Source organism: Pyrus communis, chromosome 1, assembly GCF_963583255.1.
Source record: "Pyrus communis chromosome 1, drPyrComm1.1, whole genome shotgun sequence".
Taxonomy (NCBI): Eukaryota; Viridiplantae; Streptophyta; class Magnoliopsida; order Rosales; family Rosaceae; genus Pyrus; species Pyrus communis.
This window is the reverse complement of record NC_084803.1, coordinates 40,936,733-40,951,259: the sequence shown is the minus strand read 5'-3', so window position 1 is coordinate 40,951,259 and position 14,527 is coordinate 40,936,733. Positions and strand designations below refer to the sequence as shown.

The 14,527-nt window shown below is 39.1% G+C and overlaps 3 protein-coding genes across 3 annotated transcripts; 1 reads left to right on the top strand and 2 right to left on the bottom strand.

Annotated features, from left to right (window-relative positions):
• Positions 1 to 541: 541 nt before the first annotated feature.
• LOC137710895 (probable protein phosphatase 2C 62) lies at positions 542 to 7,885 on the bottom strand. Its single transcript, XM_068450055.1, has 9 exons — positions 7,680 to 7,885; positions 5,740 to 7,553; positions 4,118 to 4,248; positions 3,674 to 3,740; positions 2,905 to 2,992; positions 2,085 to 2,254; positions 1,531 to 1,674; positions 1,168 to 1,296; positions 542 to 829 (listed from the first exon to the last, which is right to left on the bottom strand). Exons 1-9 carry the CDS (start codon positions 7,858 to 7,860, stop codon positions 650 to 652), a joined length of 2,904 nt encoding a protein of 967 aa, XP_068306156.1. The 5' UTR covers positions 7,861 to 7,885; the 3' UTR covers positions 542 to 649.
• A 1,056-nt stretch (positions 7,886 to 8,941) lies between these two features.
• LOC137710861 (chlorophyll a-b binding protein CP24 10A, chloroplastic-like) lies at positions 8,942 to 9,957 on the top strand. Its single transcript, XM_068450017.1, has 2 exons — positions 8,942 to 9,279; positions 9,365 to 9,957. The coding sequence occupies exons 1-2, from the start codon at positions 9,056 to 9,058 to the stop codon at positions 9,912 to 9,914; spliced, it is 774 nt and encodes a 257-aa protein (XP_068306118.1). The 5' UTR covers positions 8,942 to 9,055; the 3' UTR covers positions 9,915 to 9,957.
• A 220-nt stretch (positions 9,958 to 10,177) lies between these two features.
• On the bottom strand, positions 10,178 to 14,176 carry LOC137710872 (uncharacterized). The gene is made up of 4 exons (XM_068450027.1): positions 13,835 to 14,176; positions 13,685 to 13,745; positions 13,429 to 13,573; positions 10,178 to 10,489 (listed from the first exon to the last, which is right to left on the bottom strand). The coding sequence occupies exons 1-4, from the start codon at positions 14,040 to 14,042 to the stop codon at positions 10,232 to 10,234; spliced, it is 672 nt and encodes a 223-aa protein (XP_068306128.1). The 5' UTR covers positions 14,043 to 14,176; the 3' UTR covers positions 10,178 to 10,231.
• Positions 14,177 to 14,527: the final 351 nt, after the last annotated feature.

Below are 14,527 nucleotides of genomic sequence, written 5' to 3'. Positions count from 1 at the left end.
ATAACTTTTGGAATAACTTTTGGAGTCCAATACTAGCTTTTTGTTCCAGAAGTGGCACGCTTACCCACTTCCGTCGTAAGATTTACTCAACTTTGTTGAACCTGACTTCTGAGGAGGGCAGATTTTGGGCAAACATGACAATAACACCATCCACCAACCCTTAGGCCGAACACCACTCTATTTCAATTTTCGTTTACATTCTGTTTTCCTCTCTCCTTCACAAATTCTACGACAAGAAACGTATTTCGCACTCTAGTTTCAATACGTCATAAAATGAGTGTGCGTAAATCATTTTCTTTCAGAAATCAAATGCGTGGAATATTTTCCCACTCTACATGCATATACACACATGACGTAGATTTTCATTCAAGAGAGAATTTCAAAGCTTCCACATTAGCTAATCACTGACATAATCAAGGACCAAAACTTTGACATCACAATTGCTTTAGACATACTATTTTATTTAAATTATATATATATATATATATATATATTTGCAAAACAAATAATGTGTCACCAATAGAAAATAAGCACATTAATCAACATTTAAGCAATAATCTAATGATCAACATCCATGGCATTTAGTTTACAAAATTTAGTTTAGAATTTTGGTCTCTTTAACATTACTATGTATACATATACATATAGCTTACCGTAAGGTACCAACAGGTTTCTTTGCTACATATGACAGGATAACGACCACGTCGTCAAGCTTGCCGCCACCATATCCGGCATACCCAGATGCCTTGGCTGCATCAGCAAATGGGCTCCTTGTAGATTTAGATCGCCCCAGCTCTTGTGCACTAGTGGCTAACAACTCTGCTATGTCCTTTGAATAGTTGCACACACAGACAACCAAAAGAAAATGCATATAAGAAACCACTACAAAGTACTTAAAAACTCAAGCTGTCTGTTTTACCAGCAATCATGGTTTTCCTAGCTCAAGTATTTTGCTGATAAAATCGGAAATTATACGTATGAAAGTCATTGAACAAAAAGATACGGCATCACCGCCATCAAGCCATGTATGCTTTCTCCAAATGCACTTTGTGCAATGTCTGTGGCACCTTTAAGCGAATGCATGACAGTTCTTTTCTTATTCGGTTTCCTTTTCAAAGAAAGCTTACAGAAAAGAAATATATACAAGAAACCATTGAGACTACGCACCTGTAGTTCCAATCTGGTTTGTAGTGACTTCAATACAATTGAGGTGATGTCTTGCTCATACAAGTTATCGAAGAGGCCATCTGTTGCAGCGACAACCACATCTCCCTCATCCAAATCAATTCGGTATTTCTGAAAACAGATTATTCTTGTTACCATGATCTCTCTCATCGTGTAAAACAAGCAAGTTGCAAGAAGAGTTGGTAAAATAAAAATTTAAATATACTGTTTCTGCCATCATCTTCTACGGATAAGGGAGGTAAAAAGTTCAAATCTACTCCTTACGAATGATAACATATCAGGAGCTAGCATTATGGAAAATTTGTTTGGGCACACGATATGATGATAAATTTATAATACACGTACCTCTATAAGTTCTGAGGGATCATCACCTCTTTCAACCCGTACTGGAAAATTGAATTCGTGAACCATTGGTGATGATTTTTCAAAGACAGCACCATTTCTAATAACGATAAATCCCGAGTTTCCAATGTTGGCCACATGAAGAGCCTGCAAAAGCAAATTTTCATTACCCTTGAACTTGAAATCAAAATTTTCAAATATTACATTTTAAGGTTGTCATGTGCATAACCAAACCATGGTTCACGAAAGAACACCCCATAATGCTATATGAGGAAGAAAAAAATATGAGATAATTAGTAATACCACCCTCATGGGATTAAAAAATAAATCTATAAATAACTAAAGGAGAACTGCATGAATGTTTAATATATAACACGAAATAAGATCTGTCTATAACCTTTGTATACCTGGGCACATATAAAAGTAACCTGCACTTGTTTAAGGTATTAGCATGTTAATTTTGGATTCAACCAACTCTCCCCTCTAGTTCCTTTCTTGTGGGTACTTCATTTACGGAAGACCAGAAATAATAATCTTAGTTAAGGAAAACTTCATACCTGACCATCAAAATAAGCAACCAGAACCGTGGATGATCCAGGAGATTTTGTATTTGATGAACCTTTAATAAGGACTTCTTCTGGTTCAGTCAATGGTAAACCTTTGCAATCGGATATGAACCTTTCACAATTCTCCATGAGTTCACGAGCATATAGTCCAGGATTAACCCCTGAATATATCAGGAGCAAAGTATAACAACTTTAACCTAGATTTTGTCCAAACAGAGGGTTTAGGATTTAAGGCATATTGCACAAATAAGAAAGAACATTTGACTTTTGCCGTTGCCTTAGGTGATGAAGTAAGTGGGTTAACTAGCAGTAGCTTTTTGCCCATGGAAAAAAAGACTATTTAACAAATGGAGATTGAGATATAAGTATGGCTATCAGGCTATCAATTATTCCAGTTCAACTTCCATGCTATGTATCGTTATATGCTATGACCATTGGATGGTCTAGATTCACGGAACCACAATAAAAACAATAATCCAAACCAATTTAGGTCATCCAATACTCGTAGCATAGAAGAATTTTCCCAAATATTTAACAATTATGGGAACCCTGAACCAAAAACGTGAACACAAAAAGACACAAGGATACACCCACATACAAACAAGTTTAACTTCATATTGCGTAATCAGAAGTGAATAATTTAACGGATAAATATGTAAAATATTTTGGCTTCACCGTTGAAATAAGTGGGTTAACTAGTGATAGCATTTGGAAAAGAATCTGGTAGTCTAACATGCTGAGATATAGGTATGGCCATCCAATATTCCTAACAGTATTTATCGGGCAAAATTAAACTTCAAGGTGGCGATACCTTCTAGTGACCACTGACCCACTCCATCGGCCACACCTAACCAATTTTGGCAACTAACAAAGTAAGCATCCTCCCCACCTGTCAATGCCTGGAATTTATTAATTCGTAAATTATTTACAGTTATGCTAAATGCAAGCGAAAGGTCAAGTAAGTATGGTGTGTGTGCACGCAGGTTTGTATGCATGTGTGTGTGTGTGTGTCTACCTGCGTATAAATAAACGAGAGAGCATTCAAGACCAACTGAACATAAAGCTCGTTTACGCAAATATGCATCTGTGGGTTAGATATGTGTAACTGTCTACCTACATACAATTGAATGCATTTATAGATGCCATACCGCTATTAGGCAATACGAGTTATCATGTCCACTTCAAAAGGATAAATTTTGGTACTCTGCTAGCAATTTTAGCTAAAAAATTTAGAACTTTTCTCCATTTTTTCCTTCACATGGGGCATAAATGAAAGTGAATAGGGCATGTATCATATAATTTTGAAAGGGAATTCATGAGACCGAAGTCAGACTGAACTGAAACTTTGTTTTCTTGTAAAAGTATAACATATTGAATACAACACAAACTTGTTTGTCAACATTACATGCAAAAATGTTGGCAGATGAGTTAGTGTAGCATTCAGTATGTTCCCCCTCACTGTTTTGAGTTTCTTATCAAAAAAGAAAGTAAACGTTCACAATATTAGGTACCACTCTAAATTATCCAAAAGCTATATAAAGTGTGTACTAAAACATTACATTGTAAACTTGAGAAGATACCTTTGAGGGATGGGGTAATAAAGCAGCACTAGAAGATAGTTGAAGAACGGCTGCAGATACGTCCTCCCTGTGGAAGAAAGAACGGGTAAGCTGTCCTAGCGTGCTTTATTGACGAAAAATCCTCAGCAATAGACAAACAACATAGTGTAGGAAAACAAAGCATGAACGAAAACATCAACCAGGCTTTTCCCAAAATCTAATCCTTTCACCACCATTACCAAGAACCGATTTCGTATAACAAATGAACTCATGCCATCCTTGTCCGTGCACTTATTGTACACAGACAGCTGCACCATTTTTTAACTCCTAAGGTGAATTCTACTGTCCTTTCATTTTTCAAACAGAAAATTATATCTTAGAAGAAGATGAACTTCAAAAGCAGAAAAAGTATATGAATATTATTTATTAGAGGTATATCAAGATTCAAGAGAAAAACTAGCATACCCATCAGACGCGCCTTCAACTGTATTGAATTCCACTATCCTAGAAGTTGATATTCCTGAAACATCTGTTGTATCACCTTTACCCTCTGTGAATTCATCTTCTGGATTTGTGGAAGGGGCATTCTCAGCTAACTATGTACAATACAAAACAAAAGCATGTGATCCTTAATACTAAAGAACTGTGTGATGTGCCAGACTGAAAAATAAAAGTAACTGTATGCCCAATGAGCCAGCTGCCAAGTTTAAGTAAAGGTCAAGCTATAAATTAAGAAGACATGTAAAACATGTGTGCAGGAGTGCGGGTGTGCATGTATGTGCAGATTCAAGACTTTTGGAAATTTAATCTAGTTGTCTCTTGGGGTCTTATAAAACAAAATACAGGTCCCCCACTGCTAAGTTATCATGTATCTGCTAGTGCAATGTACACGTTTCTAGTAATAACTAATTCGTAAAAAGGCACCAAGCAGGATTTCAGGTGTGTAATGTACACCATTGCCTCCTTATCTGCACCAAGGAGGATTGCGGGTGTGTAATGTACACCATTGGTAGTTGGTACAAATCTCCGTAAGAGCTTAACTGCTAACACATTGGACCTTCATATTTCAATCATAAAGAGGAAAGGAATAGCCATCCAGATCATCAGGATATATAAATTATCATCCAATTTGCAGTAGCTTCAATTGTAACCCCTCTAATTGATGCAGAAGTCCCAGTGACAAAGTTAATAAACAAAATATAAAAATGAACCTCGAGTGCAATTTCTGCATTTCTTAAACTTCCAACTCTTCCACCATGTTTATTATTGAGTCCGAAAAATCAGTAGCTTTATTAAAAATTTAGAACAAAACAATAAAGAACCAAACACATATCTATTATTCATGTCAATTAGTAGCCACTATCATTGCATCTTTAAATTCTTGTAATTATTGTGTATTCCAGACAAAAATGAGAAGAAAGAAGTGGTAAACCCTTGTAGGGCGTTGAAAGCATACTGAACCCAAAATCCAAATTAGACACTAGCTCCATGCCCTCAATCGCTTTAACTGGTCTATTTCAAGTTATACCTTGTAGGTTTGAGAACAGTACGGAAAATACAGCCAAATAACCATCTGAAAATTTTGAAATTGATCTCAGCAAAACAATGCTGCACTTGTAAAAATGCTTCATCTCAACCATCAAAGACGAAAAAGGAAAAAGGGAGTAGCCCCGGAAACCTTACTAGTAACTAGTAACTAGCATATTCCTTGACAAAAGTCCCATGCAAACCAGCCTTAGACACTCCTTGCACTAGATTCCACAAGTCCCGTCTAGAAAACTGAAAGATTCTCGGTTGTTGAAATATTCACATATAGCATCTAACCCCATTCAAGCATCCCTTCTAGTCATTAGACATTTTTTTTTTTGAGAAGAAACGATAACAAGTTATTGAAACAATAACATGAATTACAAAAATAGTGGATAATCATGATATCTATCTATCCACGATACCAATCCATGTGTGCCTGTGTTGGTGTTGGTGTAGTAGTCTATATTTGGACTAGGATTGCGAAATAGCTGACCAATTCAAAATTTCTTAAAAAGGTGAGGCAAGGCAAGAATCAAGACTTAATTAGCTTTACTAACCACTGGTGAGACTTGAGTTTCATCTGCTGTGGTTGCTGGTGTGGCCGTGGTTGTGATTGTAGTTGTGGTTTCTTCACCACTGTCACCACCAGTTGCATTGTTGGTGCTCGTCACTGAAACCGCATCAACAGCATTCTCCTCAGCCTCAGCATGAGCATGAATGTCATTGCTGACTTGAGTTTCATCTGTTGTGGTTGTGGTTGTAGCTGTGGTTGTGGTTTCTTTGCCACCACCGCTACCACCTCCAGTCGCAATGTCGGTGCTCGTCACTAAAACCGCATCAACAGCATTCTCCTCGGCCTCGGCGCCGCTAATTGCTGGAAAAGCATGAATTTCATTGCTGACTTGAGTTTCATCTGTTGTGGTTCTGGTTGTAGTTGTGGTTGTGGTTTCTTCACCACCACCACTACCGTCACCAGTCGCAGTGCTGGTGCTCGTCACTGAAAACACATCGACAGCATTCTCCTCGGCCTCGGCGCTGCTAATTACTGGAAAAGCATCAATTTCATTGCTGACTTGAGTTTCATCTGTTATGATTGTGGTTGTAATTGTGGTTGTAGTTGTGGTTTCTTCACCACCGCCACTACCACCATTAGTCGCATTGTTGGTGCTCGTCACTGAAATCGCATCAACAGCATTCTCCTCCGTCTCGCCACTGCCATTTGCTGGAAAAGCATGAATTTCATTGCTGACTTGTGTTTCGTCAGTTGTGGACCTTGTGGTTGTAGTTGTCGTTTCTTCGCCACCAGTCGAAATGCTGGTGCTCGTCAACGAAACCGCATCAGCAGCAGTCTCCTCGCCCTCAGCATGAATGTCATTGCTGACTTGACTTTCAACTGTTGTGGTTGTTCTTGTAGTTGTGGTTGTGGTTTCTTCACCACCACCACTACCGCCACCAGTGACAATGTCGATACTCGTCACTGAAACCCCATCAACAGCATTCTCCTCGGCCTTGGCGCCGCCAATTGCTGGAAAAGCATGAATTTCATTGCTGACTTGAGTTTCATCTGTTATGATTGTGGTTGTAGTTGTGGTTTCTTCACCACCACCAGTCCAATTGTTGGTGCTCGTCACTGAAACCGCGTCAACAACATTCTCCTTGGCCTCAGCAGCGGCTGTGCCAATTGCTGGAAAAGCATGAATTTCTTTGCTGACTTGAGTTTCATGAATTTCTTTGCTGCCTTGAGTTTCATTTGTTCTGGTTGTGGTTTCTTCACCACCACCACTAACGCCACCAGTCGCAATGCCCGTGCTCGTCAACGAAACCGCATCAACAGCATTCTCCTCGGCCTCGGCGCTGCCAATTGATGGAAAAGCAGGAATTTCACTGCTGATTTCAGTTCCATCCGCTGTGGTGGTTGTTGTGGTTGTGGTTGTAATTGTGGGTTTTTCACCACCATCACCGCGGCCAGTCGCACTGCCGGTGCTTGTCACTGAAACCACATCAACAGCATTCTCCTTGGCCTCGGCGGCGGCGGTGCCAATCGCTGGAAAAGCATGAATTTCATTGCTGAGTTGAGTTTCATCTTCTGTGGTTGTGGTTGTGGTTATGGACCTTGTGGTTATGGTTTCTTCGCCACCGCAGCCAGTAGCATTGTCGGTGCTCGTCTCTGAAACCGCATCAACAGTCTCATCGGCCTCAGCGGCAGCACCACTGCCACCACCACTCCCTCTTTTTCCCAACAATGTTTGGCTCAATTCTGAATCTTGCACGGGATCCTCCAGATGACTTTGAGCATCAGTTTCTGTTTCAGTGGTAACAGATTTCTCCCTCTCGTCCCCAAAGCGGAAGAGAAGGCTGCCATCCCACGACTCTGTCACACACAAGTCAAAAGCAATCAAATAAATAATAGTAACTGATACTCGCACTCACACATACACTCTGTTTGTTTCCTCAAAAAATTGTGTTTGTTTCCTGAGAAAATTGGGGACAAACATACCGGTTGTGGAAATGATGGCAAAGTTTGAGGAGGAGGATGAGTGCGGCGGAAGCGTCCGGCGGTGCTTCGGAAATCCAATCGGAATCCTAGTGAGGAGTGTTTCGTGCAGGGGTTTAAGTGGCGGAAGAATGCTGGTTGGAACGGAGAAGCTCAATCCGCTTCTCACGAACGGATTACCCATTTTCCTGATTTTTATTATTATTACGTCATCGTATAAGGCAATCTACAATGCATTTGTTTTTGTTTTTTTCCTTTTATATTTGTTTTTTCGTGAAAGAGAGAGAGAGATTTAGCAACTGAAAGACATTATTATTGTGGATATTGGTACCGTTTATTTTAACGAAAAATCACATTTTTATTTTTTTTGTACTATTTACTACACATTTATTTATCATTTTTATTAAAATTAAAGTTTTTTTAAACTCTTCGTTAGTTTTCCTTTTAAAATATCGATATAGGTAGAAATATCGATAAATATATTATTGGTGATATTGATTGACTTTGATGGAAATTATGGATATTTGCAATTGAAGGGTTATCAACTCATTCAAATTAATTGATTGATATTAGAGAGAAAAAAAAATTCAAAAATTTAAAATCTGCAATGGGTTTTGACAAATTGAAGTTTTCATTTCACCTCATTTTCACAGTGATCTTTGATTTTTTGGATATTTCGACGGATTTATAGATAATTTCTTGAATATTTTAAATAATGCAGGGCATAAATGTTTAATGGAGAAAGATTTACATGGTATATACCGCCAGGGCAGTATTTTGTGCAAATAAATAGAAGTATGTGTAAGTTTTAAACTCAAAAAAGTACAGAGGAGTGGATGGTATAATTCTATCATTGTGCACGACCTGAATGAGAATCCTTTCCGAATCTTCTTTAATTCCAAAAATTCTTTAATTGTGTTTATTCATGATACATCGTGTAATCAATTTTTATCAGATATTATTTATGTTCAATTTTAAATAAAATAACTTAAAATAATTTCTAATCACACAATATAAAAGTACGAATAGACACAATTAAATTATAAATCCGGGGAGGATCCTCATTCCAAGGACCTCGATGATATTTTGTACCCTTAGCCTATATGGCTAGTCCACGTGGTTGGAGGGAATATATGGATGCGGATGGAGGTCCAGTTCCGATTGGTCCGTAATCTATCTAATACAACCAAGTCAGATTTCATTATCCTAGTTGGCCACTCCCAACGCCACCCTTTAGATTCTCTCTGTCCAACTCAATGGTGATAAAACACCACCCAAACAAACCACTCTCAATCTCAAACATTCATTGCCACCAGAAACACTCACTGAGTCTCTGTTTTTGCTCGTTCGAGAGAGGAGAGAGAGAGGAGAGAGAGGAGATGGCGGCAACCACCGGTGCAGTGCTCAACGGGTTGAACTCGGCAGCCTTCTTATGCGGAGGCAAAAGAAGTCAGGCCTTGCTCTCCGCTGCCACTGTTGGAAGCAGGGTTGGAGGTCCTGCTCCTAAGAGGTTCATTGCGGTTGCTGCTGCCGCAAAGAAGTCTTGGCTCCCGGGGGTTAAAGCCGGCGGCAACTTCATCAATCCCGAGTGGCTCGATGGCTCGTGAGTTTCATATATTATCCACCATATTATAATTCTAAGTTTGTCACACATACACATATGAATCTGATCCGATAAATGCGTGCAGGCTTCCAGGGGACTACGGCTTTGACCCACTAGGACTCGGCAAGGACCCGGCGTTCCTCAAGTGGTACAGAGAGGCGGAGCTCATCCACGGCCGGTGGGCAATGACCGCGGTCGTCGGCATCCTTGTTGGCCAGGCCTGGAGCGGTGTCCCATGGTTCGAAGCCGGAGCTGACCCCAGCGCCATAGCACCCTTCTCCTTCGGCTCACTGCTCGGCACTCAGCTCTTGCTCATGGGGTGGGTGGAAAGCAAAAGATGGGTGGACTTCTACAACCCCGAGTCCCAGTCCGTCGAGTGGGCGACACCCTGGTCCAAGACTGCGGAGAACTTTGCCAACGCCACCGGAGAGCAAGGCTACCCGGGAGGCAAGTTCTTCGACCCCTTGGGGCTTGCCGGCTCCATCAAGGACGGGGTTTACGTTCCAGATAGCGAAAAGTTGGAGAGACTGAAACTGGCTGAGATTAAGCATGCAAGGATTGCTATGTTGGCTATGCTTATATTCTACTTTGAAGCTGGACAAGGAAAGACACCCCTTGGTGCTCTTGGCTTGTAAACCATTTGGCATTTACTTTTTAATATGTAGATATAATTAATTACCCAATTTTTTTATCCTTTCCAGCACAAGGACAAGCAATCTGTTTATAATCAATCTGATAATTCAATTTAATCGCTACATAAGTGTCGTTACCGACATCTTGTCTCCGTAATCATGGCAAGAATTAACCATAAAAATCTCTTTAACAAAATGTTAACTACCGAAAAACGCATACACGCAAGAGAGGATAAAAAACAAAGCGAAGAAAAAAGTACTACGAGTAAAGTACATGAAACCAGCTTTAGCAATGATTGAAATTACCGAAAAAATTGAGATCAGTCACCACCGGTACCAGTAGCCATCAAAAACTCCCCCTCACATACGACTTCACCTCCAACGTAGGCCTTGCCTTCCATCTTTGCAATTCCAAAGCGTTTCTGCAACTTAATAAGCGTCATTCTCATCACTAATGTGTCGCCGGCAATCACTGGTTTCCTGAATCGAACTTTGTCAATTCCAGCGAAAAAGAAAGTGTCACGAGAGCCTCCCACTTCTGGTTGCAGCATAACCAAGCCACCAACCTGTGCCATTGCCTAGATACAACAAGCATTGACATATATCATTACTAATCCAAACAGAACAGCCAAGTGTTAACGGGAAATTTAGTCAACTGCAGCAATACATATTATCTTGCTGTGAAGCATACAAAATGTGATTCTACGACAAGTATATCCTAAAACAGTTACATTTGCTCTGAACTTTTGTTAAGAACCATCAATCAAAGATATGATCAGGTGCTCGTGAATGGAATAACAAACGACTACAAGAAAACCATAGAAGAATGAATGGACAAATGGTGCGTCAGGAACAACCAAACCCCAAAAACTAAACTAAGTGAAAAACAGAACCCCTAACCCACAAAGGCAGACCATGGAATGAGGCAAGCATAGCAAAATTCCAGGGTATAGCATTCTTTTTATCTCCTCTCCCCAGGCCAAATTCACTCGGAAAAGAATAATAGTTCCTTGAAGCGACCTGGTCCAAACTAAAGGCCCTAACTTACCTGTTCCAAATCAATATCGTGAAGGCTCAGTGCAAGAAAATGTGTTCAGAAGATTCAGCCATACCTTTTTAGAGTAGACACCAATTATGATATAATTTAGCATAGGGCCTTGTATTCCAAAGCATATCACATGAATTGATATTGCAATGAACTATCAGCCAAAGAAAACTATAATGGGAACCGAGACTCCCAAATAAACTTTTAAGGACCAAAGGTGGGATGGTTTGGGTTATCGAGCAAAGAAAGACAGAAAGACTTGCAAGAAAAACCCCAGAGTCTTGGATAGCCCCCAGACACTTCTGTCAAGAAGACAGGATGCAAGACAACATTAATAATGCATCCCAAACCAGACCAGTTGATAGGACATAAGTCGTTCACAATGAGGTTTATTAGGGATCAAATTAAATAGGTCTAATTAGTACAATAAATTGACAATTCTCTTGCAAACACTTGTGGAAAATGTCAAGATTTTCCATAACCACTTCCCTACAATTCTTAAAACCCGCCAAATAGACGATGCCCAGTCCAAATGATTTCTTACTGCCACACTCAAAAAATTGTACTAGCAAACTCTTCCTTCAAATGATCGTTCTGACCAAGCCTCCTTCTCATATATAGGACTCCAATCTACATGCTCTAGTTTAGAAACCTGCTCCAAATTCTTTCAAAAGCCAAAATCCCAACTCAAGGATATTTCAGCAGAGTTCATAAGACTAGAAATAGTCTTATAATGAAACCTTAGATATATTATAAAGCCAGGGAAATAAATTCTGTAAAGAGTTTCACGCAGCCACCCTAAATTCAATTTCATCTTCCCCTAAAGGTCAAAATGACAACACCCCCAAAAAAAAAATATATATATATATATATATAACCCAGGGAAATATCTTTCCAATGACTACAATTTGAGCCATTCAGAAATATCTCGAGTTCTTGACTAGTTGGGATTAAGAATATCTGCAACTATCTTGGAATCCTATACGAACTAGTTATAAAACCAGTCAGAGCATCAATTTTGGGTTCAGACACATATTATCACTTTAGGAATACATATACATTCTCTCCACTGCAATTGCACAAATACATGCTCCTTCTGCAATAGCTGGGATATCAGTTTTAGGAGAAATCTTAGAGAGAACATGATGGTGGAGATCACAAACTTATTGAGGTGCACAAGGTGATGAGATTATTTTGATACAGAGAGGATGCAAGAAGATAGTGCTTAGGGCCTTCTTTGAACATCTTACTTAAATGGGTTAGCCTTAACCTGCTAGTTTAAATTGCAAGTATGGGAAAGAACATGATAGCTTAGAAATAGTTGCAAAGTTAGCATGATCAGCGAAAAACATCCTGTAAATGTACCTAGGGTTAACAAAAAGATGTATTGCAATTTTCTCAAGCCTCCACTCACAACTCTGTAAATGTACCAATAAAGGAATATAGTAGAAGGAAATAAAGGTTATAAAAATTTCATCAAAAAGGAAAAAATATATCTCACTGATGAGCCGCCATAGTTAAACTGACATTTATCCATCACAATTTTCATGCGTGAAAGCAATTCATAACTTAGTAACAGAAACAGCTAGAAGAGCTCCTCATATACCAAGGTGCTCACGGTTGAGGGAAAAGATTACAGTTAGAAACTTAGAATAGGTCAAGTATTTAATCCCATCCCAATTACAATAAATAAATACTGAAAATTCTCACTCCCACGTTGGAGTATCCTTTACGAAGAAAGAAAAAAAATGCTTCAGCATTCTGAATACTTCTTTTTGATCCACATATAACCAGTTGCTGGACAATCTGGTCCAACTTTAAGTGGACTTTTCAAACCCTTGATATGTATTAATGCAGGATTTTGGTGTGGAAAGAAAGATAACTTGGTCAACTTTTCAGTTGCTGATCAATTGGCATAGCCACCAGGCAATCACCAGACATTAAACCAAACGCCAGTACAAGTTAGTTGCTCAGTTGTATACGACAAGTCGAGTAAATATGGTATTTACACAAATGTCATCTTATCTTTTTCAATAATTACAAGTTAGAATACATACAATCACACAAATCAGAACTCAAAAAGAAGTGAAATCCACTCCAATGTTTTCATGTTACTGTCACTCAGTGACACCATCTCAGTGAGTAGCATTGACATGTCCTTGACTTAGGGAAAGAGAAAAGGCTTAACATTGTGCAGAGTGGAACATGTACAACTCGACATGCATGTTTTTGTAGGGGAGTTTTCTAACATTCACCAATAATTTTACATTTTTAACATATTACTAATGTTGCTATTATTTTTGTTAGCTGTAAATCAGTACTCTAGATAGATTAGCGGATATTGTGTGCCCTGTTTTGTAAGTTTCATATGCTTGTTCTATTAACGAAAGCACGTTTATTCTAATATATACGTATAAAATACACAAACACACACGCATGTATCTTTTAGTACGATACGAAAAAAATGATTACCTCGACCATGAGAACACCAGGCATGATTGGCCTCTCGGGGAAATGCCCGGGAAAGAAATTATCATTGATGGTGACATTTTTTATTGCAACAGCTGAAACTCCAGCATTGTATTCAATCACTCGATCCACTAACAGAAACGGAAACCTAAACCCCCAGAAACCCAATCAAACAAACAAAATGTAGACTCGAATTAGTTCAAATGATTTGGAAAAGAAACCGAATTTCGCAGGAAATGGTGCAGAAAAAGGCACAGACCGGTGAGGCAAAATTTCACGAATTTGATTGATGTCCATGACGGTAGGAAAAGCCTCATATCCTGCACAGGCACAAATGGAAGTTTTGATGAGGTATGATCAAAGAAATCAAAGAACAGAAAAGCAGAAATCAGTACGGTTCAGTTCTTACTGAGCTCAATGGGAGTGGTGTCTTTGTCTTTCGCAGCGTCGGCGGAGCAAAAGGTGGTGGTTGAGTTCCTCCTCTTAGTTTTCAAATGGGGCAACGGCGGCAGAGATCTGGGAATCGCGACGGCGACAGAGATTCGGGAGGGAGCATTTGGGCGGTGAAGGAGCGGGGAGTGGCAAGTGAGAGAGGCGGAGGAAGCTGCGGTCGACATTTCTTAGGGCTTAGGACTTAGGATTTAGGTGTGATCTGCGTCTCTGTGCGAAGGGGGGTTCAAGACGAAGGAGGACGACAGTAACGAGGGTAGTTGTGTGAGAAGAAAACGTCAAACGCTTGGTTTCGGATTTCAATGGCGGAGATTACCATGAACTGCTTTTAACTACAGACGTTTTGGTGGAAATGTCATTGAGTAAATATTTGAGGGAGTAATGAAAATGAGATTAAATATGTAGATTAAATTTACAAGTTAAATTATGTGTCATCAATAAAAAAATGAGTATATTTATCAATGTTTAAGTAATAATTTAATCATCAATTTTTATGTTATTTAATTTATAAAATTTGGTCTATAAATTTAGTTTCTCTAACATTACTCAAATACTTTTTGAAGAATCACTTAAGAAATTAAATGTGAGATTTTTCAGAGTGCTAAAAACAATCCAGTAGGAGGTGTAATAATGTAATTCGTTGATAATTTGA

Bases quoted from the DNA above. Each gene is read 5' to 3' on its own strand.
- LOC137710895 (XM_068450055.1), bottom strand. From the start codon at position 7,860: ATGGGTAATCCGTTCGTGAGAAGCGGATTGAGCTTCTCCGTTCCAACC. The intron at 2,993-3,673 runs GTATCTTCTCAA...AATAAATTCCAG, and splicing joins TATTACCCCATCCCTCAAAG to GCATTGACAGGTGGGGAGGA. The intron at 2,255-2,904 runs GTATCGCCACCT...TGATATATTCAG, and splicing joins GGGTCAGTGGTCACTAGAAG to GGGTTAATCCTGGACTATAT.
- LOC137710861 (XM_068450017.1), top strand. From the start codon at position 9,056: ATGGCGGCAACCACCGGTGCAGTGCTCAACGGGTTGAACTCGGCAGCC. The intron at 9,280-9,364 runs GTGAGTTTCATA...AAATGCGTGCAG, and splicing joins CCCGAGTGGCTCGATGGCTC to GCTTCCAGGGGACTACGGCT.
- LOC137710872 (XM_068450027.1), bottom strand. From the start codon at position 14,042: ATGTCGACCGCAGCTTCCTCCGCCTCTCTCACTTGCCACTCCCCGCTC. The intron at 13,574-13,684 runs GTCTGTGCCTTT...CTGGGGGTTTAG, and splicing joins CGTGAAATTTTGCCTCACCG to GTTTCCGTTTCTGTTAGTGG. The intron at 10,490-13,428 runs GTAATCATTTTT...TGTTGTATCTAG, and splicing joins CTGGTGTTCTCATGGTCGAG to GCAATGGCACAGGTTGGTGG.